Source organism: Gobio gobio, assembly GCF_949357685.1.
Source record: "Gobio gobio genome assembly, chromosome: 2".
Lineage (NCBI taxonomy): Eukaryota > Metazoa > Chordata > Actinopteri > Cypriniformes > Gobionidae > Gobio > Gobio gobio.
Window position 1 is genome coordinate 80474489 of NC_137098.1, and position 24774 is coordinate 80499262.

Consider the following 24774-nt stretch of genomic DNA (forward strand, 5'->3'; position numbering starts at 1 on the left):
GCAATATAATATATATATATATGGTTAACAATAATTTATTGTAATTAACTACAGATATATCTATATTAAATAATCACAGAATAACCTCAAGGGAGTTGATTCAAAATTCCTCTCCGTTCCGTTTAAAGGACGAGCGGAGATTCCTTATCCACTCACCAGGTCTATTCTTCCTACCCAATTTTCGGGAAGTTTGTCCCTCTGGCCACAAAGGACAAACTTTCCGAGTTATGGTATTAATTAAAGCATTCAACGATGCTTATAAGAGCTCGTAGCTTAGATCTGACATTAAAGGGACTCGTGTTCCGTGAGCAAACAATGACAATCAAAACGTGAATATCATGGTTTTAATAAAGATTAATACTACGATTACATATGACTACCTAAAGAATACATGTATTTACAGAATAGTGGAAAGTAAAGAGGAGGATGAGGGGAAGGGAAAGGAAAGGAAGGAGGGTAAGATCGTGTCCGATCCGACACCTTCCCAGACAAAACCATTGGAGCCAGCAAGAAATATCACCTTAAACAGGGGTACAATCTTTAAAACGCATCTAAATTTCGGTAGAATTGATACTTGCATGGTTTCTTGGTGTTGTGTAAAGCAAGATGCGTGCGTTGGCGTTTCTCAGAGAGTTTGCGCGATGAAGCGTTCTCTCCGTTTGGTTCTTCCAGAGCTTCGTTGGTCCGCGGGATTTTTAAAGGTGTCGTCTTGGAAGGGAAATACATCTCGTCCAGCTAAGTGCGTCCGCTGACTGAGCCGCGGAGCGCGTCGATCTTCAAAGGAAACATCAGCTTGGCTGGACCGCGCCGGCTCGCAGGTCGAAAACCCGCGAGCCGCGCTGATGAGATGGGAGGAAAAGGAAATTTGTCTCGTCCGGGGTTCTTGCAAGGTGACTGAGCCCCGATATGCTTGTGTTACTGTCTTTTGAGATCCATTAAACTACGCCCACTTTCCCGGCGGCAACCAATCGTTGGTGTGAATTTCAGGCGGGAGAGAGTTTCTTTGTTCTGACTTTATTACTCAATGGAATGTTCTTGCCGGGAGTCAGAATTAGTAAAGTTTCGCTCAAAAAGGGCTAAACCTACTAAAAGGTACATCTCATAATCATCTACTTTGCACCACTGACTGGGACAAAGAAAGAGAAACCTTTAGACATCAAACATGCCTGTGTTTAAATGCATGAAAGACAGTGTATCTCTTTTACAGAGCCATTTTGAGCATTTAGGATTAACATCACACACACATACAAATATATACTTTGTGGTCAACATACATATAACACAAGGGTCATCACATATTTCTGGGATGGTTAAATTAAAGGCTAATATGAAGAGGAATACTTGTGTGTGTGTGTGTGTGTGTGTCTGTGTGTGTGTGTGTGTGTCTGTCTGTGTGTGTGATAGGAATCTATTTGAAGTTCCTCACAAGGTGATAACGGCACGGCCTGCGTTGTCTCCGCTGGTCGTAAGGGTGATAGTGCGGCCATTTGGCCAGCCTCAACTGGCACCACTACACTCATTTATATGCTAATACTAATTCATAGGCAGAGCTGTGCAAAAGATCTGCATCTCTGGTGTTTCTCGAACGACCCACCACTTTGATCTCATGTCAAGAGCGACTCCAGACGCTACAGTCCCCCTTTGTCATGTGACGACGTCCGGTTGACCTCGTCGGATGACAGTTGTCGTTTTGAGTGGGATCATGATGGTCAGATGGCAGGTGGATCATGGTGGTCGAGTGGCAGGTGGTTTCTAATCGTTCCAAGCCTTTGGTTCCTCAGGCTGAGGGTCCATTCTGATGAGGTTTGGCCTTGTCTCTGTCTTGGTACCTCCCTTCCGTGGGTTTCGTTTGAATCCCAGGAGGAGAGAGGCTGTGTTCTTGGTCATGGACTCTCGCATCTCGTGGACCCTCTTGACTAGGATGAAAGCCAGGCCCAGTGTCAGGGTGTGGCATGATGCTGTAGCAAGGTAAAGAGCTGTGTCGATGAGAGTGATGTCAATTGGCTAGGACCCCCTTTCTTAATCTTTAGTTCCAGTTCTGGATCTAGAGTGAAGTTGTGATTCTTGAAGAAGGATGGGGTTTCCAGCTCTGACCAGTACTCTTCACTTGGGAGGTATTACGATGCCAGATCATCAAGGTGGAGGATGGTACCCTTTGGTACGTGAATCCACACACTCTGGTCGTTTGTGTCCCCTGGAGTAATGGTCACTCCACGGCAGATAAGGCAGGCAGCAGCCAAGTTCAGGTCTCTGACCTTGTGCAACAGGTGTCGAGGCAGCAGGTGCCATGACGGTGCGTCACCTGTCATCCTGAAGTCCGTCTGTGTGGCGCAGGTTTCTGCTTGTGGTCTCAGGAAGTGGTAAGGGGTCTATGTGGCCTGAAGAGGGTTTCAGACTGACCTAGTGCTGGTGACAGGAGGGAAGCAGGTAGTTGTTAGCCTCTCAGTCACGAGAAGTCCGAAGGATCGGAGTTCTGCTCTGCTTCTTGTAGCAGTGCTGTTGTGAGCTTGCCTGAGCTGTGTGTGGCAAGGAGTTGGAAGCTTGTCCTTTGCAGTCCTCATCTGGTGAGTCCTGTTCAGGGGCTATTTTGCTGGTGTCAGCAGCTCCTGTGACCCTGAGATAGTAGTGTCCAGCTGTCCTTGTGCCGCCTCCGCTTGACAGCTGCGTGAAGGGTTTGGCAGAGGGCGTTGTTGTCGACGGCTGTGGGACATCCTGTGGTGTGCGCAGGGTGGACGCGCTGTCTTCCGTGGCTCCGCCCAGTGGCTTGTCTGGTACTTGGCGTTTGCCATAGTGACAGTTCTGCATGTGTTTGATCTGTCCAGCTGCTCTCATGGTTCAACAGCTGTCTGAGCCACTTCAGGTGTAGTTTGTCAATGTGCTGGTGAGCAGTGTAAGTTCTGACAAAACTAGAGTCTCTTGTTTGATGCAGCAGGGTCGTCTGACACCCAGTCACAAGTTCCAAAGTAGACACATGAGTTGATTCATGCGGGGTGGCTCTGATGGTCATGAGCACCAATGGACGTTTCACATCCCAGTCTTTCTGGTTGGCAGACACATACTTTCTCAGCATGCTGGCCCCAGCTCAATTGGTTCGTTCAACTTGGTGTCGTTGGGTGCTCAAAGACATTCTACTCACTTGGAGAACTGGCATACAACTGTGAGGAAGTACTTGCGGTCCCTCGTCGATCTGGGAAGGGATCCCGCCCAGTCTATTTGAAGGTATGACCACGGGACTGTGACTCTTCTGCGTTGCAGGGGCTCTGGGGTTTGGGTTTGCCGGTTAGAATTGTCAGCAAACCAGAAACTTCTCTGACATACTCTGACACGACTTGCTGCATGCCAGGCCAATATTTCACTTGCTTCTGTGTCTTGTGGCTCTGGTACCGTGGTGTCCGGCACATGGTGCGTTGTGGGCATACATTTAGCATTACCCCCCTTTTGACACTGTGGCATCACAAGCTTTAGCGCTGTGAGGGCGTCAGAGGCATACCCCAGAATGTTTGTTTTCTCACGCAGCATGTGTTTGCCGTCATGCGGTCGTCTGAGGCCTGTGGTAGCGGTGAAGTCAGACATCGTGACAGGGTGGTTGGAGGGGTCTGAGAGGTGGTTACTCATAGCTTTTATGGCAGTGTCAGAGGCTTGCATGTCAGCTGTGTCATTTATGGAAATTGTAGAGCCAGCGTAAGCGGCTGTGATGTTGGAATCGTCGCAGGAATAGTCAGTTTGCTGCGGGTTATTGCAGCGCCATCACGGGTGGTTGCGTGGGTGGGAGGTGACCATGGATTGCCGTGAAGTGTGCCAGTCTTGGCCAGGGAATCAGTTTGGTCATTCAAGTCTTTGTCAAGGCCGGGTTGCCTTGAGTGTCCTGTCACCTTTTCCCGGTGGACAGTCATGTCGTGTGTTCTTGTGATGTCATCACACGCGTCGAACAGGTGTTGGGCATGCTTCGTTTCGGAAGATGTTAAACTCGGCTGGTGAGTTGGCATAGCCGATTGGGCACCTGGTGAAAGTACGCTGTCGGTTGCAGAAGGTGAAAGACAGCTGGTGCTGCAGTATCCTGTTCGTTGATTAAAGTACAGACTCTTGGGATGGTCTGGCCTGGCAGGAGGTTTTCAGGCTTGGCAGGAACCACAGGGGGCTGTGATGTCAGTGGGGCTCACACTACCTCATTGGTAAAGTCCACATGAGCCTTGAGGCGAATCAAGGGGTCTGCTTCTATGTAGACGTTATGCAGTGGATCTTGAAGGACCAGGATGTGGTGTGTGAGGCACTGATCGTTCCATTTCAAGTTCAAAGTGCAGGTGCCCTTGACAGTTACCATGGTTGTTAGGCAGGAGTCCAACGGGCAGTGGGTGCACTTGCTTGCAGATGGAAGGTTGGATGTGTCTTTCATGAGGGCTTTGAACAGTGCTAGACTGATGGCTGAGTTGTCTGCCCATAGTGAGAGTATGATGTCTGTAGTTGTTACATCATTCAGCTGGAGGTCAGTCATGACCTTGGGGCAGTGAAAGTCAGAGTCTATGGTGAGTTGAAAAGTGCAGAGTAGTGAGCTTGAACTTTGCTCTGGTGCTGAGACAGTGTTCTCGCGGCGGGTTGCAAGATTTCTCGTGACCTCTGTGACCTGACAGTCTGGCTCAGGTGATCTGGGTGGCTGGAGAGGCAGAGGTTCTCATACTTGAGCCCAAATCTTTAGCTGTTTGAAGTCTAGTAGGGGCTCAAAACGATCTAGCAGATCTTTGCCGACGAGAAAGGGGTACGTGTCCATTGGTTAGATGTACACTGGGTGTACCAGACTCATTAGGCCCATCGTTAGCTGGATGGGAGCTATCTGTTCAAGTTGGATCTCATTTTGGCTGTATGACTGCACATTCAACTCACATTTTGGGATTTCAGAGTTCGATTGTTCAGGAAGTGCAGCTGTCAGCTAAGGGAGTTGAGCGACGCTGTCACTTGGTGATGAAGTCTCTGGATCTTTGGACTGTGGTTTGTGCGGTGCTTGGTTCCGTCGGAGAGCAGTCAGGAAGGACGTTGGGTGCCGGTCTTGGTCACAGTCGTAAGCTGTCTGGCCTGTCCTTCTTGTCTCCCTTGCGAGAAGTTCTTTCAGAATCCTCAGGATCTCTGCTGACTCAGATGAAGCTGCACCGTCTGGCTCTGGTGAGTGCTCAGACTTGGGTTCGTTTGGGGCGAGCCGTTCCGCCGCTGGCTGTTTGGGCTAGGGGTGCTGTCATTTCTGGGCTGTCGGCTGGCATCTCACGCGGCTCCACCTTTGGGTGGTTAGACAGACGTGGCTTGTCTCAGAGTCTTTCAGAGTGCTCGGACAGGTGCTTAAGACGGGCACCGTGCCAGTTGCGCTGCTCTCTGCTGGCTTGGAACGGTCTTGCCGGTTACAAAGTCTGTCACTGCGTTGTTGCAGGGCGCCCCCTGGAGCCAGCTCTGAACGGTGATCAGAGACAGGGTAAACCATTAGATTTCTCACAGTCTTTTCAGAAACAGTCTTTTTGGTCGGCAGTCCCGTAGCTGTTGGTAGTCCAGCTTTACGGTCTCATGTTGTAAGTGAAAGTTCATACCCTGCAGGGTTTGGGGTGAAAGTTGGGATGTTTCTGGCCAGCTTGTAGAGTTCTTGGGAAGCCATGATGTGCCTGAGCATGATTCTCTGGATTGGCTCCCACCCCCTTTGCTGCTGGTGGGGGCTCGTGGCTGCTGGCTGGTGACAACTTGGGCAGTGGGCTTTCACCCCCCTTTTGAGCTTGGAACTCTTGGCTGGGGGTTTCTTGTCCCACTTGTCAGGGGAAACTGTGTGGTGCGTGTTTCCCCTTGCTGTTCACTGTGCGATGTACATGTGAACTTCAGTTCTCTGTGAACAGTTTCAAGTTCTTTGTCTTGAATAGTCTTCTTGTTTTTTTGTTTTTTTTTTTAACCACATCTTGGACCTTGGCATGGGCGTTTGCAAGTGGGTTTCACAAGCTTTGGCCTTGCTGTTTCTTTCTTTCAGTTCAATCTTTGCTCTTGTTAGGAGAGCTTCACCTCGTTGGAGTTTTTCTTTTGGTTCCTCTTCGGATTCTTTCTCCAACTGCTCTCTGTGCTTGTCTCTACACGAAGTTCTGCCGGGGCATTTTGGAGTCTCTCAACTTCCTCCCGAAGTTGTAGGTCCGTTCCGTCCTTCCGTCTGCGTTGGTCCTGGGTCTCGAGGAGTAGCTGATCTAGTCGACTCTGCGCGTGGTCCTGGTGCCTACGGGCCTCCTCAGCATGGAGCTTCAACGCTGCCGTTCTTGGCTCAGGGGCTGCAGGTCACCGTGGCTTTAGGCAGGAACGCAGTCGTCCTGGTGCTCGATCAGGTCTCGACGTGATCCCAGTGGCGGTGGGGCTGGATGAACGGGACACACCGCTTACTGTGGGCAAGAGAGAGACAACACAAAAGAGGCCAATGCAAGTCCGTATAGGGTGTGGTGCTTATAGCCATATGTGACTATTTAATTGTGTGTGCAATTTTGGACTAACTGGTGCAGACAGTTAGTGGAATCTAGGCCGTGCACCTGTTGTCTTGGCCGTGAGCGGCCAGGTGGGGCCGATTTGTGTGGGTGAGTGCCGGATTTAAATAACAATTTTGACAGTGCGGTAGCCTAGTGGGTCATTTACTGACACTGGCGGCTGATCGTCAATCTATTATTCAGCTTTCCTTGATGGCTCTCATGGGTTCTGTCTTTAGGTGAACTGGAAGAAACTAAACAACAGAACAGTAGAGTAGAAAAGAAAAGGGCGAAATTTCCAAGAATACTAAGACGGCACGAAATAAAACAAAATGAGAACATGAGAAGAGATAGATATGGAAAGGCTCTAAGCTTAATACCAATGCTAGGGTTTATGACAGGGCCAACGAGTGAGGGGGCGCTGTTGAGCTATAAAGCCTAGGGGAAAGGTATGGCTTAAAAAGGGAGAAAGGTGTGGCCAAACACTTAAATGACCGGGAATATGTATATTCTAGGGCTTGCCATAAGTGAATGGGCTTACTTTACTTACTATGCCTGGGGTGAATCGGGGTCGCTTCAGGTGAGAACCGATGGTGAGGTCAATCTCGCCGGCGGTCCCTGGACACTCGACCGCGGTGTTCCCAGATCCTCGTCCCTTGGTACCACGGTGCGCCCACTCAAACAGCGTGTGACTTTTAGCATAACTGGGCAGCACTCAGGTAAGTTTGGTCAACGGCCAGACTGAAGGGTTGAAGTTGGGTTTCCTCTGAAATCCCTTTGGAGTCCAAACGGAGGATCAGAGTAATTAACCAAAATGCCCTTGAGCGGTTCAGTTGGACTCGTTGACTTCTCCCTGGAGTGCCCGAAATGCTTAGTCTGCTGCGTGCCGCCGCCAATGGTACGGAGACAGAGGTGTCTGCGATTCACCCACGACCGGTGTCAGTTACGCAGGCCAGGTGACTCCACTCACCGGAACCCAGCCAGAAGACAACCGGAAATTCACCACAAGCACTAGGGGAGGTACTACCTGTGAATATATAAATGGCTAACAAGGAAAACGTGACATCAGCTTAAGCTTAAACTTGTTTTAACCAAATTCAAATAATTCTGTAAAGTGAGTGAGGTAAAAGACTATTCAATAAATAGTACTAAAACATAAAATTATGATAATGTTGGTAATTATCAGAACAATCATTGAAAAAGGGAGAAGTGGAATTAATTAAATTAATCTATTCGGAAATGGAGCCAAAGGAGAAGAGAGAGAGGAGAGCCAACTTATGAGAGTGCCCAGCAGGGGGCGTGCTACTGATAAGTGGCTGTCGCAGGCTGAAAAGAGAAGGCTTAATTTAAATTCAGGTTCAAACTTGCTTAAACCAAAATTTAAATAAGTGCAGGGTATCAGACTGGTATGAAATGGAAGAAACCAATTGATAAACAAATAACAATAAAAAGGGAAGAAAAGAACAGACAAGCAAAAATAACTCAAATTGAAACAATGAGAAAGAAAGGGAAACTGACTTAGCAGGAGATGTCCCAAAAGGGGTCCATTCCCCTTAGGTAGCATCACTGGCTGAAAGGAGAACTTAATTTAAATTCAAATTCAAACTTTGTTTAAACCAAATTTAAATAAGTGTGAGAAGTCATTGAACCCGAAAGATTGAATGACTACCAAACAATAGCAATAACAGGAAATAAATGAAAATAATTATAATAGTAAACAAATAAAATAACGAGAGTTCGCTTGAGAGAGTTTAATAAGGCAAACATCTGCAGACGTCCACAAGATGGCGTAGTGGAGTCAGGCGTGGGTAATTTGAGAGGTGCAGCACACCTAGCGGGCTGCCCCCTTGTGTTACTCGGAGGTATTACACTACCCAACATTAGGTGATATGAAGCTTGAGCGTCCGACAATGGGGAGGGTCCAGCTTCCTAACGCAGCAATTTAACTGCAATCACAAGTGTGAATAGAATTTGTTTTCAAATTTCCTTTGTGCCAATTTTGAAGCAGAGTGTGTGGACGGATTTATTTACCGCATATACACACAAATGTAGAACAGAGCATTTTCTCTGCAACAAATTTTAACGTGATCAAGGTTAAAATAAAATACTCCCATTCACACATCAAGCAGATACTGGCCAGCAGTTATTTTTCTGGTTGATTTGTGCAAGGTGTGCGTTCTGGTTAGCTATGCCAAAACTCCACCTAAGGGGGTGAGATCGCTAGCGATTTATAAGGCCTTTTACAAAACGAATAAGAGGAATACGCTCAAATCGTCATCACGCTGGGAGAAGATTTCTTCGTTCTAACAGGTGGCATCACGCACAGGTGGCATCACGCACAGGTGGCATCACGTTGAAAGAAGATTTCTTCGTTCTAACAGGTGGCATCACGCACAGGTGGCATCACGCACAGGTGGCATCACGCTGAAAGAAGATTTCTTCGTTCTAACAGGTGGAATTGATAATATTAAAATGTTCTGCAAAAGAAGTTTTTTTCCCTTTACAGAGACAGTTTTAATATTATGAACTGCAGTTTCTTTTTAACAATTAACAGTGACCAAAATGTTTGACCAAAATAGACGCTGTTAACATAGGACTAACTGAAATGAGCTTTGGGCTTTTCAGTTACAGATACGTGAGTTCGCGATTGCGACTTGTCTCACTGAAGCGCGCATATAAGACAACAATTAACACAAATGATATACGCATAAAATTGACAAAGTTGCTCACAAAACAGAGTTTAGAATGTGCCCGAAATATTCTCCACCAAAAATATGTAGGGTTTTAGGGTTACATATTATATTTAAATCAAAAATTAGCTCAATAGGGAATTGTGGGTATTAATATTTAGGGATTTATGATTAATCATAACGGGTTATAATCTAATCACCAATCTCCAAGATGGGAATACCTCACCTCGGTATTTATGCAATATAATATATATATATATGGTTAACAATAATTTATTGTAATTAACTACAGATATATCTATATTAAATAATCACAGAATAACCTCAAGGGAGTTGATTCAAAATTCCTCTCCGTTCCGTTTAAAGGACGAGCGGAGATTCCTTATCCACTCACCAGGTCTATTCTTCCTACCCAATTTTCGGGAAGTTTGTCCCTCTGGCCACAAAGGACAAACTTTCCGAGTTATGGTATTAATTAAAGCATTCAACGATGCTTATAAGAGCTCGTAGCTTAGATCTGACATTAAAGGGACTCGTGTTCCGTGAGCAAACAATGACAATCAAAACGTGAATATCATGGTTTTAATAAAGATTAATACTACGATTACATATGACTACCTAAAGAATACATGTATTTACAGAATAGTGGGAAGTAAAGAGGAGGATGAGGGGAAGGGAAAGGAAAGGAAGGAGGGTAAGATCGTGTCCGATCCGACACCTTCCCAGACAAAACCATTGGAGCCAGCAAGAAATATCACCTTAAACAGGGGTACAATCTTTAAAACGCATCTAAATTTCGGTAGAATTGATACTTGCATGGTTTCTTGGTGTTGTGTAAAGCAAGATGCGTGCGTTGGCGTTTCTCAGAGAGTTTGCGCGATGAAGCGTTCTCTCCGTTTGGTTCTTCCAGAGCTTCGTTGGTCCGCGGGATTTTTAAAGGTGTCGTCTTGGAAGGGAAATACATCTCGTCCAGCTAAGTGCGTCCGCTGACTGAGCCGCGGAGCGCGTCGATCTTCAAAGGAAACATCAGCTTGGCTGGACCGCGCCGGCTCGCAGGTCGAAAACCCGCGAGCCGCGCTGATGAGATGGGAGGAAAAGGAAATTTGTCTCGTCCGGGGTTCTTGCAAGGTGACTGAGCCCCGATATGCTTGTGTTACTGTCTTTTGAGATCCATTAAACTACGCCCACTTTCCCGGCGGCAACCAATCGTTGGTGTGAATTTCAGGCGGGAGAGAGTTTCTTTGTTCTGACTTTATTACTCAATGGAATGTTCTTGCCGGGAGTCAGAATTAGTAAAGTTTCGCTCAAAAAGGGCTAAACCTACTAAAAGGTACATCTCATAATCATCTACTTTGCACCACTGACTGGGACAAAGAAAGAGAAACCTTTAGACATCAAACATGCCTGTGTTTAAATGCATGAAAGACAGTGTATCTCTTTTACAGAGCCATTTTGAGCATTTAGGATTAACATCACACACACATACAAATATATACTTTGTGGTCAACATACATATAACACAAGGGTCATCACATATTTCTGGGATGGTTAAATTAAAGGCTAATATGAAGAGGAATACTTGTGTGTGTGTGTGTGTGTGTGTGTCTGTGTGTGTGTGTGTGTGTCTGTCTGTGTGTGTGATAGGAATCTATTTGAAGTTCCTCACAAGGTGATAACGGCACGGCCTGCGTTGTCTCCGCTGGTCGTAAGGGTGATAGTGCGGCCATTTGGCCAGCCTCAACTGGCACCACTACACTCATTTATATGCTAATACTAATTCATAGGCAGAGCTGTGCAAAAGATCTGCATCTCTGGTGTTTCTCGAACGACCCACCACTTTGATCTCATGTCAAGAGCGACTCCAGACGCTACACAGTTGAAGCTTTATTAGCAGATATCAAACTGCAGAATAAGATTCATTTATTAGACAAACCCATTTCTCACGTAATGATAGCAGTTTGGAATGAAGCAATTAAGATTTGTGGTTTGGAAGACACTTCAAAAATCCTAAAATGGTGTGCATACGATTCAGATTTTACCCCGAATCAGCATGATGATAGATTTAAGAACTGGACTCTAAAAGGATTGACTGATTATTACTCATTTGTCCACAAGGGGGCACTCCAATCTTTTGAATCCCTGCAAAGAAAACATGTTCTAGACTCTGCTGACTTCTTTAGGTACCTTCAGATCAGGCACTATTTTAATCAGGAACTGAAAGTGAATTTAAACGACCTAGGATTTGTGGGTACATTTATATCATTAGCTACAAATTGATGAGCACTCAATAAAATTATATCTAGGTTATACAATAGCATCCTGCAGGGCAAAAAAGACAACACCCACTATGTTAAAGAGAAGTGGGAAAAAGAGGGCAATTTGATAATCACCGAGGAATGTTGGGAACATATATGCGAGATACAATGGGTTACAACGGGATCTAATGTATGGCATGAATTTTGTTGGAAAAGTATAATGAGATTTTTCATCACCCCTGTACAGAAGAGGTATCGGGGAACCGGTGATGCTTGTTGGAGATGTGGAGGGGGTGGTGCTAACCATTTCCACATTTTTTGGGACTGCAAAGTTATCTCTCAGTATTGGTCTAGAATTCATGAGCATATACAGAATATTTTTGCATTTGTTTTTCCATTTGCTTTTGATACCTTATATCTCAGCAATATATCATCGGATAAACTGGACTCGAAGGACAAGAAACTTCTGTACATCTTATTGGCAGCAAGTAAAAAGGCTTTAACGAGGAGATGGCTTAAACCAGAACCACCAACAACTGAGGACTGGATAAACATTGTGTACGAGATCTACATAATGGAAAAACTGTCCTTTTCAATGAAAATGCAGAGGGACACTTTCTATAAGATGTGGTCCAAGTGGACGGAATATGTTAAACCGTTTAGATCTGATTTTCTGTAAACACTGCTGCTCCTTACGAATTGTGCACTGATTTAAAAGTTTAAATGAACAATATAAATAATATGGAAGTAATTTGGTTTCCCCGCCACCCGCTCTTTTGAGTTCTGTTGTTCCTGTGTTAAAAAGTTAAACATGTTAAAGCAACGTACTGTACTTCATATGCCCAACAATATGTAAAATTCAACATGCTTTTCCAAAAGCAATTATAAAAAGATCTTATCTTTTTTCTAAAAGATAATATAAAAAAATATATATAAAAAAAATAAAATAAAAAATAAAAAGTAGGAGAAGTGTTGTTTGTTACTTCACCACCAGTGAAAAAAGAGATATGTGCATTACAAGATTTGATTTATGTTGACTTCAAACATCTGTCACATGCACATATTTATTAGGCATTAGGAAAACTTAACGTTTTGATGGAAAAACTAAAATACTTTTAAGGTTTTAGTGTCCCCTAAATATCTGAGCACCCTAAAACAAGATAAAGGTTACCTGAGAAACTAAATTACAATGCAACATTTTGCCCCAGTTTTCTGTGTCTCTGCTCTTGAATTGCTCGCTGTCCCATAGTTAGAGCGGGCGTATAATGACCCAGCTTGTGTTTGTCTAACCCTCTCCTGCAGGTGGGATCCCAAGGCTTTCTCCTCATCACCGGGCTGGCAGAACCTGTGGTGAAGGCCTACTCCTTTATCACAGACCTGGTGCAGAAATACAGGAGGAGCCAGGGGCGGCGCGCCGAGGCTGGGCTTGGGATAGCAGGCGAATCCCTGGAGTCTCGCCGGGCCTTCAAGTCTCTGGTGGAGAATCTGGAGGACCGCCACACGCTCGACCTGCTGGTGTTACCGGTGATGGTGAAGGAGGCTCTGCTGGATTTGGTGAAGCAGTCCGGGTTAGACTCGCATGCAAAGCAGTCCCAGGAAGGTCTGATCCCATTGGAAGGCAATAGCTCATGGGAGGATCCGAGGATCAAAGGATCGAATCATAATGCAGAGATCTCACATTCCCAGCAGCCCCAATCTGCTTATGACCGGATTAACGGCACGGAGGAATCCCACAGCCCGTTCCCCCCAGGCTTCATCCTCGACTCAACACCGCCTCAGAGCCCAGAGTCTCCAGCGCAAGAAGCAGAATCCGAGACTCCTGCCCTTCCGTCGTCCACAGGGAGCAGAGAGGAGTTCGAGCACCTCCTCAAGTTCTTCACCGCCATGGGGTTCACAGAGGAGGTGGTGCACAACGTCCTGGCCCGAACCGGCCCCAAAGAAGCCTCGCAGGTCCTGGATCTCATCCAGCAGGAGCATGAGAAAACTGACCAGCGAAAGAATAACGCCAGTGGGGAAATGCCTGAGGCCAGTAAAGCAGGAGAGGAGAACGCTACAGAGGAAGACTTTGTCCTGGGGGTGTTGAAGAAGGCCGCGGCCACTTGTGGATACACTGAGGACAGAGTAATGGAGGTGTACAGCAATCTGCCCGAACTCCAGCCGCACGAGCTGCTCATGCAACTGCAGAAACAAGACGCCGAAGAGGGGAACCGGCCGAGGAATGGTGGCAGGCAAAACGATTGGACGATGGAGCCGAATGCAGTGGCAGATCTTGCCACTGGGAGCCGAAAGGGAGCCACAAAACTCGACCCGCTGAGCCGCCCATCAGTGAAAGGCCCACCACAGACGACATACTCCTTGGAGAACATGATCCCCGACGCACAGCCAGGCAATCTGCATGCCCAGTCCCCTCCGCGGAGCATCAGACCCAACATGGACCTCAGCTTCCCATATCCCTCCAACCACGCCATCGCGCCCAAACCCAGAGCGGCGGCGGCGGCATCTGTGGTGACGGGACCTCAGCGGTTCCTGGAGAGCCTCAGGACGCCCTTCAGTCTGCAGCTGTCCGACGAGCCGGGCGACCCCATGCTGCGCCAGCTCATCATCGACGGCAGCAATGTGGCCATGAGGTGAACATCGCTATAGGGCATTCCGGGGCAAAGCAAACACATTTCGGAAACTCCCCAGCAAAATTTTTTGATTTTCTTAATATTTTTTTCTGTTCAAACACAAACATAAATATTGATGAAAGCCCAAATATGAAATATCACAGATGTATATTGACGGAGTAATCACTGTTTTGTAGTGATGCAACGAAATGAAAATTCTGGGCCGAAACCGAAAATGTAAGATGCACTTGGTCAAAAAACGAAACTTAAAAACGTATACTATCTATATATATAAATTGCTTGCATTTAATGCATCTGAAATGAAAAATCACAAACCAATAGTTACATAACAAAACCTAAAATATTTTTAACAATAAATATAAATAATAATACCAAATAATATTATTCTCCAAGTTTTATGTTCCATCAAATAAAATAGTTTAACAGTTGTGCAAAAAAAGATCCACAATTATCTGAATAACTGCACACTAAATCTCAGAAAAGCAGTGGGCCTCTGTTCTGCTGCTGCATGTCAACTATTTTTTTACTTACATTTTAAATTGCTGAAACTTTAAAATACTTCCGTACCGCTGATATGCTTAATCTTTGATATGCAGATGCGTGATAACAGCTCGACCGTGAGTGAAACCGAAGCTCTTGCGCACGGATGGGAGGGGCGGGTCACATTCATTTTCGGTTTGCGTTTTCGGCTGTTTTTTTTTATTTCGGCAGAAACCAATAATGCCATTTTCGGCTGAAAATTTCGGTGCACCCCTACTGTTTTGTAGAGGAGGGTCAGAATGACAATTTTCACCTGAGATCTGGAGCCATAATACAGGGGTGTAAACGTGACTTTAGAAAGATGGCAGTATCATTATTTTATTCTCACTCAGAGATTGGCAGATCTATTAGTGAAATCTGTTGACTTTATCAATCTGTGTCATTTATATGCCAACGGTGAGCACTCAAACATGGGGAATAGGCACTTATTGTCCCAAGTTTGCAATATCCTCCTGGGACCCAGAAAAAAAAAGTTTTTTGAATTTAGTATTTTTTTTATGTCATTACATTGTTTAGAGCATAAGACACAAATGGAAAAAAAAAACATTTTTGAAAAATGATATTTTATTCATATGTTATGATATGTCCTCTGTAGTTGACACCAGGACTGAGTTGTTAAAAAAATTAAATGACATGAAATTGCATGTATAGGCAAAAATAATGGGATTTATTTTTAACTCATCAATCAATTTTTAGGTTTCAGGGTTTTTTTTAAACAAACTTTATTTAAAGATGATTCTGAACTATGTTATGAAAGATATAATGAAATGCATTCATATACCATTTTACTTTATGAAATATGTGGGTAAAAGGACAATACTTGGATTTTCCCATTCAATACAATGTATCTATTCACTGCATCTAATTTGCATATTAATGTGTTCTTGGTGCAACATGTAATGAAAAAAGAAGTGTAATAATGGGAGGAAAAATTGGCAACATTTTCAAAATAATATCTAATATTTCGTAGGAATATTGATATGTAATTTCTTTCCCTGTTCACTTGTTATGTCTCCAAAATGCCTGATAAACATGATTTAAATCCTGGTGTCCACTATAGTGGTCATTTATGAAATCAATGCCCTGTTCTGTAACAGAAAGTCATATTTTGATTAGAAACCCCATAACATTTTCCTGAGATGTTGATTTATAACAAACAATTTGAAAATTTATCAGATTTAAATTCTAATTAAAAAATATGATCATATTTCCATAAGAGTGCTCAACATTAATGTCAGCCATTTTTAAAGACCAAGAAGAAGTTGTTGTCCTGATGAAACCTCCAAACATTTGGTATCCCTGCAAAGCCCCGAATGTGCTCTTTACTTTATCCAGACTGTGACATGTGACATGTATGATGTCAGAGAAATTCACTAAAATATAATGTCCACTACAGTGGACAAAAGTCTATTCTTGGGTCCCAGGAGGATAAATAACTCAAGAAGTATTAAAGATATCTGAATCTCCTTTTAGATTCTGGTTCTTAACAAACGTTCCTTTTAAAATCTTGATTTTAAAGACCGTCAATGGGTCAGTCCCAGAGATATGGAGATCTCAATCCGGCTCCTGGAGTAAATCGGTAAATTCTACACATTTTCAGTGGCCAAAAACCAAAAGTGGGTCACTTTGCATTAGGGTTTTTAAAGTACCGGCTTCGGTAGCGCAACGGTATTAACATTTATAAAATGTGATGCTTTGAGCAGAATCGTACTGGGAACAATGGCCAGAGGTGTTTACGATTCCACTCAAATTTAAAAAATGTCAGTACCGACTAAGGTTAGTAGGAAGTCTGTACTTTTGACAACACTACTTTGCATACAGCTGGTACTTTTTTAAAGAGGAATATCTTGAAGAACAAATAATGTTAAAACTAGAAATGTATCTTGTGTTTTTTCTATCAACACAACTGCGGAGAACATTCCTGTCTGAGTGCCATACATTTCCAAAGTTGTCGTGCCTGTAACTCAAGAAGTATTAACGATATCTTAATATCCTTCTAGATTCTCATTCTTAATAAACTTTCCTTTTGCAATCTTATTTATAAAGGCCCTCGATGGTTCAGTCCCAGAGACATGGCGATCTCAAAGCAGCTCCATGAGTAAATTGTTTTTTTTCAGTGATCGAAAACCAAAAATGGGTCACTTTGCACACAGCTGAGACCTGCATTTAAAGAGAAATGTCTGAAGAATAAATAAGTAGGGATCGGTATTATAGTGACCCAAATGATCACGATTATCAGTATTATCACGGTTTTGTTCAAATGAGATGAAAATGTTCAAAAAGAAGAGATGCACACACTGAAGTTTTGTATTTGAAAATCAACAAACATCAAATAAATCAAGCAGCTCTATGCAGCTTTTGAGCAGGATCTATCCTGGGGGATTTCCTTCCTTATAATCCCCGTCGTCAATAGCAACGCATTATAACAGCGCACATCCACGCATCACAGCGGACGCCCTCTCGTTTCATTCAAATGCGTCTGGCGTCGCTGTTTTTGATTGTATTGAAAATGAAATCAGAGGACTTTACTAAGGCAAGGCAAGTTTATTTGTATAGCACATTTCATACACAGTGGCAATTCAAAGTGCTTTACACAGAAATGAAATAAAAATATTACAGTTATAATAGGAATTAAAAGAAATAAAAAATAAAGAAAATATTGAAAGATAAAAATAAAGAGTATAATTAAAAATAAAAATAAAAACAGGGTTAAATTTAAGCATATAAATTAAAATGCAAGCAGTTCGGACAAAGCACGTACAGTGGCACAGCTCATTCAGTAAATGCACAGCTGAACAGATGTGTTTTGAGTCTGGATTTGAAAGTGGCTACTGTTGGAGCACATCTGATCTGATCAGGAAGCTGGTTCCAGCTACGGCTGGCATAATAGCTAAAAGCAGACTCTCCTTGCTTTGAGTGAACCCTTGGTATTTCTAATTGACTTGATCCTGATGATCTGAGTGATCTGTTGGGTTTGTATTTAATCAGCATATCTGCAATGTATTGAGGTCCTAGGTCATTGAGTGATTTATATACAAGTAATAGCACTTTAAAATCGATCCTAAATGTAACTGGAAGCCAGTGTAAAGATCTGAGGACTGGTGTGATATGGTCATATTTTCTGGTTCTGGTTCTGGTACTATTAATACTATTATAATTATTACTATAACTTCTTGTGATCATCTTGTCTGGACGATTGTTTTGTGCACTGTACTGTTGGGGTAACAGTCTAGGACCCAGCACCAGTAGTGAAGAGTGCCATTAATTAAAGAGAAATGTACTGAAGAATAGTTAGTGGTTTCATCTGCATTCTCATTCAGAAAACGTCTCGCGCTGTGCCTGCGTCAGGCTGGACAGGATTTACCGCCAGTTTTCAAAATCATGATAATCAAACACGGTTTTAATGATAATTACATTTTAAATATTATTAACCATCAGTACATTTTATCGTGAAACCCGTAATCGTTCCATCCCTATAAATAATGTTTAAACTAGAAATGAATGTTTCCCTCTATCAAAAGAATTGCATAAAACATAACTCTCTGAGTACCACAAATCCACTGAAAATGGTTATTTACTTTAAAAAAGTGTATTTATACGAATCTATATTTGAATACTTTTCAGGGCTATTTGGAAGAAGGGATTTTGTTCATTTGAACAGCTTCAGAAGCCAACAAGAGTTCAAATACACGTTACCACATTGACATCCCTGAACCATACAGGGCCTTAAAAATGAAGATTACATAAGAAAGGTTTCATAGGAAAAATAATCTAAAGTTACATTAAGCTATCTTCAACACTTCTTGAATTAAAGATATGTAAACTTCAGAAATGTTTTGTTGTTGGTGTCTCAGAGAGGTGTGTTCAATTGTTTTGATAGAGTGAAGCGAGATACATCTCTAGTTTAGGGTTATTTATTCTTCTGACATTCCTCTTTAAACACAATAACTATCATCAAAGTGACCCACGTTTGGGTTTTGGCCACTGAAAATGTGTTCAATTGACCAGTTTACTCCTGGAACCGCATTGAGATCTCCATATCTCTGGGACTGGACCATCGACGGCCTTTAAAATCAAGATTTTAAAAGGACAGTTTGTTAAGAACCAGAATCTAAAAGGAGATTCAGATATCTTTAATACTTCTTGAGTTATATAATGCAAACTTGGGGCAATAAGTGCTTATTCCCCATGTTTGAGCGCTCACCGTTGGCATATAATGACACACAGATGGATAAAGTCAACAGATTTCACTAATAGATCTGCCAATCTCTGAGTGAGAATAATATAATGGTGCTGAAATCGTTCTAAAGTCAAGTTTACACCCCTGTATTATGGCTCCAGATCTCAGGTGGAAACCTCTACACAATACTGTCAATATACATCTGTGACATCTACTATTCTGGCCAAAGTATTTGTGTCTTATTTGCTAATACAGTAATTGCCAAAAATGTATGCATTCTCTTCTCAAGTACATGTGTCTCGCTGAAAGCATGTTTATGTGTCTGGACATACTGAGGGTGAACAGCACTTTCACAGTGTTCTCTAGCCTCAATGCTGAGATAGCCCTGAGCAGAAGATGATGATGATGATGAAGATGATGATGAAGATGATGATGATGATGATGAAGATGATGATGATGATGATGATGATGATTGTGGTCTGATCTTCTGTAGTCATGGGCTGGGAGTGTTCTTCTCCTGCCGAGGCATCGCTCTGGCTGTTCAGCACTTCTGGGCCAGAGGACATCGGGACATCACCGTCTTCATCCCCCAGTGGAGGCAGAAGAATAACTCCAGGAATAAAGGTGATGCTCACTTCAAGCCTGACCAAGAATGCCCGCTGTACAGATTCAGACAGAACAGGCTTTTCTTACACACTCCAGATCAGGATTTAGATCCGAAAGCCTTGTTAGATTCAACATCTGAAGTCTTCAGAGCGATCGATCTGTTACTGTAGCTTGACGAGTGTGGCTGTTCCTCATCTGTGTCTCTGTGTTTCCTGTAGAGAAGCACTACCTGACGGAGCTCCATGACCTGGGCTTCGTCTCGTACACGCCCTCCAGAGAGGTCGAGGGCAAGAGAATCAACTCCTATGATGACCGGTAAACGCTCCTGTAGTGGCAAAAACAATGTTGGGTTTTTCCTGTAACCCCCTGTTATTGTTTCCAACCACCTGGAGAATGCGAGTACAGGGTCAGACTCACAGCCCGAATCCAAGAAAATCCAAGAGTGTTGTCGTTGAATGCTTGTCGAATTTTATTGCAAAAAAAATATAAAGTACAAAACAAAAATGTCTTTAAACGTTCCTTTGTAGCGCTTGGAGTTCAGCTTTCTCATACAGGCCAAGCTCCAGTAACTCAGATCCAGGCCGAGGTCAAAGACTGTATCTGCTGGCACGCCTTCTCCTTCTGTTCTCTCCTTCTGCGCTTCAAGCTCCAACTTATAGGATAGCGCCCTGTCTGGCTGTAGAAGGTGTACCACTCAAATGCAACAGAAAAGACAATTATAAGTAAATTATGAAACCAAAAAATAAACTCAAATGCGGCTCCTACACACCGGCCCCTAATTGTTCTCTATAGAATCAATTATTTAAAATAAATACAAAAAAGGAGCCAGAAATCAAATAATCTCTTAATATTTTTAGAAAAATATGTATATATATATATATATATATATATATGTATACATTACATCCCTTATTGGTTAAGAGGCACCGGACACTCTTCATTTTCCAGGATTCGGCACAGCTTGGTAATAGGCCTATCAAGGATTGAAGTCTGTGTCTGGAGCTTCACGAATCGGACCAGCCCCTTTCGATCAGGCTTGGTTTCTAGAACTCTTCCTAATGGCCATGACCCTCTAGGAGCAGTGGGGTCAATCACCAGAACAAGATCTCCAACATTCAGGTTCTTCTTCACTACAGTCCATTTTTGCCTTTCCTGGAGTAGAAGAAGGTATTCTTTAGTCTATCTATGCCAGAAGAGATCTGCCATGTACTGGACCTGTTTCCAGCGGCGTCTAGCATAAAGGTCTGACTTCGGGAAGATTCCAGGAGGCATAATGGGCTGGGTTTTCAGCAGGAGGAGGTGGTTTGGGGTCAGCGGTTCTAGGTCGTATGGGTCTGAGGACACTGTGGAGAGAGGACGGTTGTTTAGAATAGCCTCTACCTCACAGAATAGAGTTTGAAGACCTTCATCATCTATGGACTGTTGATGGAGTGTGGAGTTCAGCACACAACGAACAGATCTTATAAGCCTTTCCCAGACTCCGCCATGGTGCGATGCAGCTGGTGGGTTGAAACTCCACTCGATTCCATCAGGAAACAGGGCATCCTGGATCTTCAACTTGTCCAGTGTCGCCAGAGCTTTCTTGAGTTCCACCTGAGCACCCACCAAGTTTGTTCCGTTGTCAGATCTGATGTGCTAAATCTGCCCCCTTCTGCAAACAAATCTCCTCAAAGCGTGAATGCATGAGTCAGTGTCTAATGAGAAAGCTACTTCCAAATGAATAGCTCTGCTAGACATACATGTAAACAGAACTCCATACCTTTTGATGGTGCTTCTTCCTCGCCTCACTTCAATCGGGCCAAAGTAGTCCAATCCGACATTGGTAAAGGGAGGGAGGTCAGGTAGGATTCTTTCTAGTGGCAAATCTGCCATTTTTTGCTCACCTGCTTTGCCCTTCACACGTCGACATACAACACATCTTGAGAGCACCTTTCTTGCTAAGGAGTTGGCCTTAATAATCCAATATTTCTTACGTAGCTCTGAGAGCATGTGGTTCCTGCCACTGTGACCACAACGTTCATGAATGTGTCTTAAAAGAAGAATTGAAATGTGTGAATCTTTGGGCAAGATACAGGGGTGTTTAGTTTCATCAGGCATGGCAGATTTATGCATCCGGCCACCTACTCTTAGGATGCCTTCGTCTAGCACAGGATCAAGCCTACAGATCCTGCTGCTCCTTTTCACTTTAGGTGGGGTCATTTGCAGTGTTGTAATTTCAGCTGGGAATGCTTGCCTCTGAACATAAGAGATAACTGACCTTTCTGCCTGTAAGAGATCTTCCACTGTGAGGCGCTGTCCACCGGATTTGGAGCTCACCTTTTGGCTGTGGGAGCGGGTAGTGACTTGATACGACGGGAAGCCCTTTTGTTTTTTGATTCTCAGTATCAAGGCCTTTTTTAGTTTGATGTACCATGCCACTGCTTTAAGTAGCCTAATCCAATTTGAAAAGTATGAAATAAGTTGGTCTGTGGGTGTTTCAGTGTTTATCACTGTTGTAAACACAGTAGTGTTTCTCCTGACCTCTGGATCATCCTGTAACACTGAGCCCAATGCCTCCACCTCTAACCAACTTTCCTCAGGTTTCCATAGGAACTCTGGGCCATGCATCCACCTCCTTTGTTCCATGAATTTACCTGCACTCAATCCTCTCGAGGAATCATCAGCTGGATTGTCTTTACTACTTGCATATCTCCATTGAGACAGCTCCGAGTTATCCCGAATCAACGAGACCCTGTTGGCTACATACGTTTTAAATCTTGCAGTGTCACTTCTAATGTACTTAAGTACGGTTTGGCTGTCCGTCCAGAAAACGGAGGGCTTTAATGGTAGATGTAGTTCTCTCCTTAGCATTTTGTCCACCTTTACCAACAATGCTGCAGCGGCCAGCTCCAGACGTGGCACTGTGATGTTCTTTAAAGGAAGGACTCTAGATTTTCCCATGAGAATGTACAATGTCCTGTTCATTAGTTTGTCTTATGTAGCTCACTGAGCCATAGCCACTCTCACTGGCGTCAGCAAAGTGGTGCAGTTCCGCACACTTTGTTGTTCCATAGCCTTTTGGTTTCAAACAACGTGCAACACTGAAGTCTTTTAGTCTTTCTAAACTGTTTGTCCATCCTTCCCACCTGTCTACTACAGCTTGGGGCAAAGGTTCGTCCCATCCAAAGCCTCTCTGGCAGAGCTCCTGTAGCAACTGCTTGGCTGGTAGAATGAGAGGAGCAAGAAACCCGAGGGGATCAAAAATGGAACTTACAACAGAAAGTATGCCTCTGCGGGTATGTGGCTTCTGGCTTAAATTGATGTTAAACTGGAAATGGTCAGAGACCACACACCACTGCAATCCCAGGGCTCTTTCCATTGGTAGGCTGTCTTTGTCGAGATCCAGTGTTTTGATTTCTTTTGCCCATTTTTCTTTTGGAATGGATGCTAGAACTGCCCGATTATTGCTGACCCATTGAGTCAGCTGGAATCCACCTTTGTAGCATAGTGCAGTGAGGTCTTTTACTAGCTGGATGGCTTCAGACTCTTCAACCACAGACTTGACACAGTCATCCACATAAAAGTTGTGCCGGATTGTTTCAGTTACCTGAAGGGGAAAACAGCTTTCATTGTCATCAGCAGTTTTTCGTAATGCAAAACTTGCGCAGCTTGGGGAGGACACTGCACCAAATATGTGCACAAGCATACGGTATTCCTTTGGGGTTTGACTGGTGTCACCCTGTGGCCACCACAGAAAGCGCAAGTAGTCCACACCTGATTTCTCTACTCCCACCTGATGGAACATTGACCTAACGTCAGCCATAATTCCAATGGGTTCTTTGCGGAATCTCCAAATGACTCCGACAAGAGAATTGGTCAGATCAGGACCCTGTAGTAGCTCTGTGTTGAGGGATACACCTTTGTAAGTAGCTGCACAATCAAACACCACTCTAAGTTTCTTCTTTTTGGGGTGATACACTCCATGGTGTGGTATGTACCATACCTTTCCAGGTGCCTGTGTGAGTTCTTCCTTTGGGACCTCCTCTGCATAAAGATGTCATTGATAAAGGCAACATATTCCTGTTTGTATTGTTCATCTTTTTTCATTTTCCTTTTCAAAGTTTGGAGGCGCTGTTCTGCAACTTGGCGATTGTTAGGCATGCTGACATCAGTTTTCCTAAAGGGCAACTTCAGATAGTAATGTCCATCTTGTAAGACCGCCTCATTGGCTATTTCTAAAAACCTTCTGTCCTCAACTGACATTTCGGTCTTCTCCTCAGATGCTACCTCACTGAAATCCTGATTATACTGTGAGATCAGAAGCTGTTCTAGACTTGTAACTGATATCCTATACACAGTCACATTCTCTGCACTACCATCAGCACTTCTCAGTGGCCCGTTTACAACCCACCCCAATAAGGTTCTAACTGCGTAGGGGCCCCCATCTTGACTATTAACAACCTCCCATGGTTCTATGCACTTTGGAGCATTTGTGCCAATCAACAGCTCCACCTTTGAATTAATGCTGGGAAGTTTGACTCGACTTAGATACTTCCATTGAGCTAAGTCTTTCTGCTTGGGAATGCTGTTTGTGGTAACTGGCATTTCTTTTTGAGTGAAAAGATCAGGAAGAGGTAAGAAGTTATTGCTGTCCAGTGCGGAAACTTCCATTTCAGAGACGACATGAGTCGGAACAGTTTTTTCTTGATTCTTTGTGCGTAGAAGAATGTGTGTTTTTCTTCCCTTCAGATTGAGTCGAAACATAAGATCCTCGGAGCAGAAGGTGGCGGAGGATCCAGGGTCCAGGAGAGCATACACCTGTAAGACTTGGCTGCCCTTTGCTGCCTTAACCTGAACTGGGACAATGGACAGCACACTCTCTTGGTCTCCGGCCCCTATATGACCACATAACCCTGCTGATGCATTGCTTGCAACATCAGAGGGTCTCTCTGCCTTTTTGATGATACTATCTTTGGCCTCAATATGTAGGACACTAGGGTGAGCTTGCTTACATACTTTACAGCTGAGATGTCTTTTGCAGTCTCTGCTAATGTGGCCTGTGGAGAGACATCCAAAGCATATGCCTTTAGTCTTTATAAAACTGAGCTTGTCTCTATGTGTTATCTTTAAAAAGTCTTTACACAAGTCCAATGTGTGTCTTAAGCTACAGAAGGGGCAAGAAAGATCAAACTTCATCTGCTTTTGGGCAATAGCTATACTAGTGGCAAAACTACTGCCAGATGACTTCGAGGCCTGTGATTTGACTGGGGATCTAGCCTTGGCTCTACTAGCCGACTGATCTTGAAGGTCACCAAATACTGGATCAGCTGCTATACGAGCTTGTGTTTCAATAAAGCAGACTAGATCTAAAATCCTTACCCTACGACTACGTTGTTCTTGCAGCTCATAAGCCTTGTTACGCCATCTCTC

The 24774-nt window shown here is 43.8% G+C and overlaps 1 protein-coding gene across 3 annotated transcripts in view; it reads left to right on the plus strand.

The window, feature by feature from the left end:
* The window catches only part of khnyn (KH and NYN domain containing), a 53323-nt gene that overhangs the window by 20746 nt on the left and 7803 nt on the right, over nt 1–24774 (plus strand). For 2 of the 3 annotated variants that reach the window (XM_079810692.1, XM_079810693.1), the window contains exon 4: nt 12715–14039. In XM_079810692.1, the coding sequence (XP_079666818.1) occupies nt 12715–14039 (1325 nt within the window). Of the gene's footprint in view, nt 1–12714; nt 14040–19252; nt 19384–19583; nt 19681–24774 lie in introns of all 3 variants that reach the window. The other variant, XM_079810691.1, reaches the window with a different exon arrangement.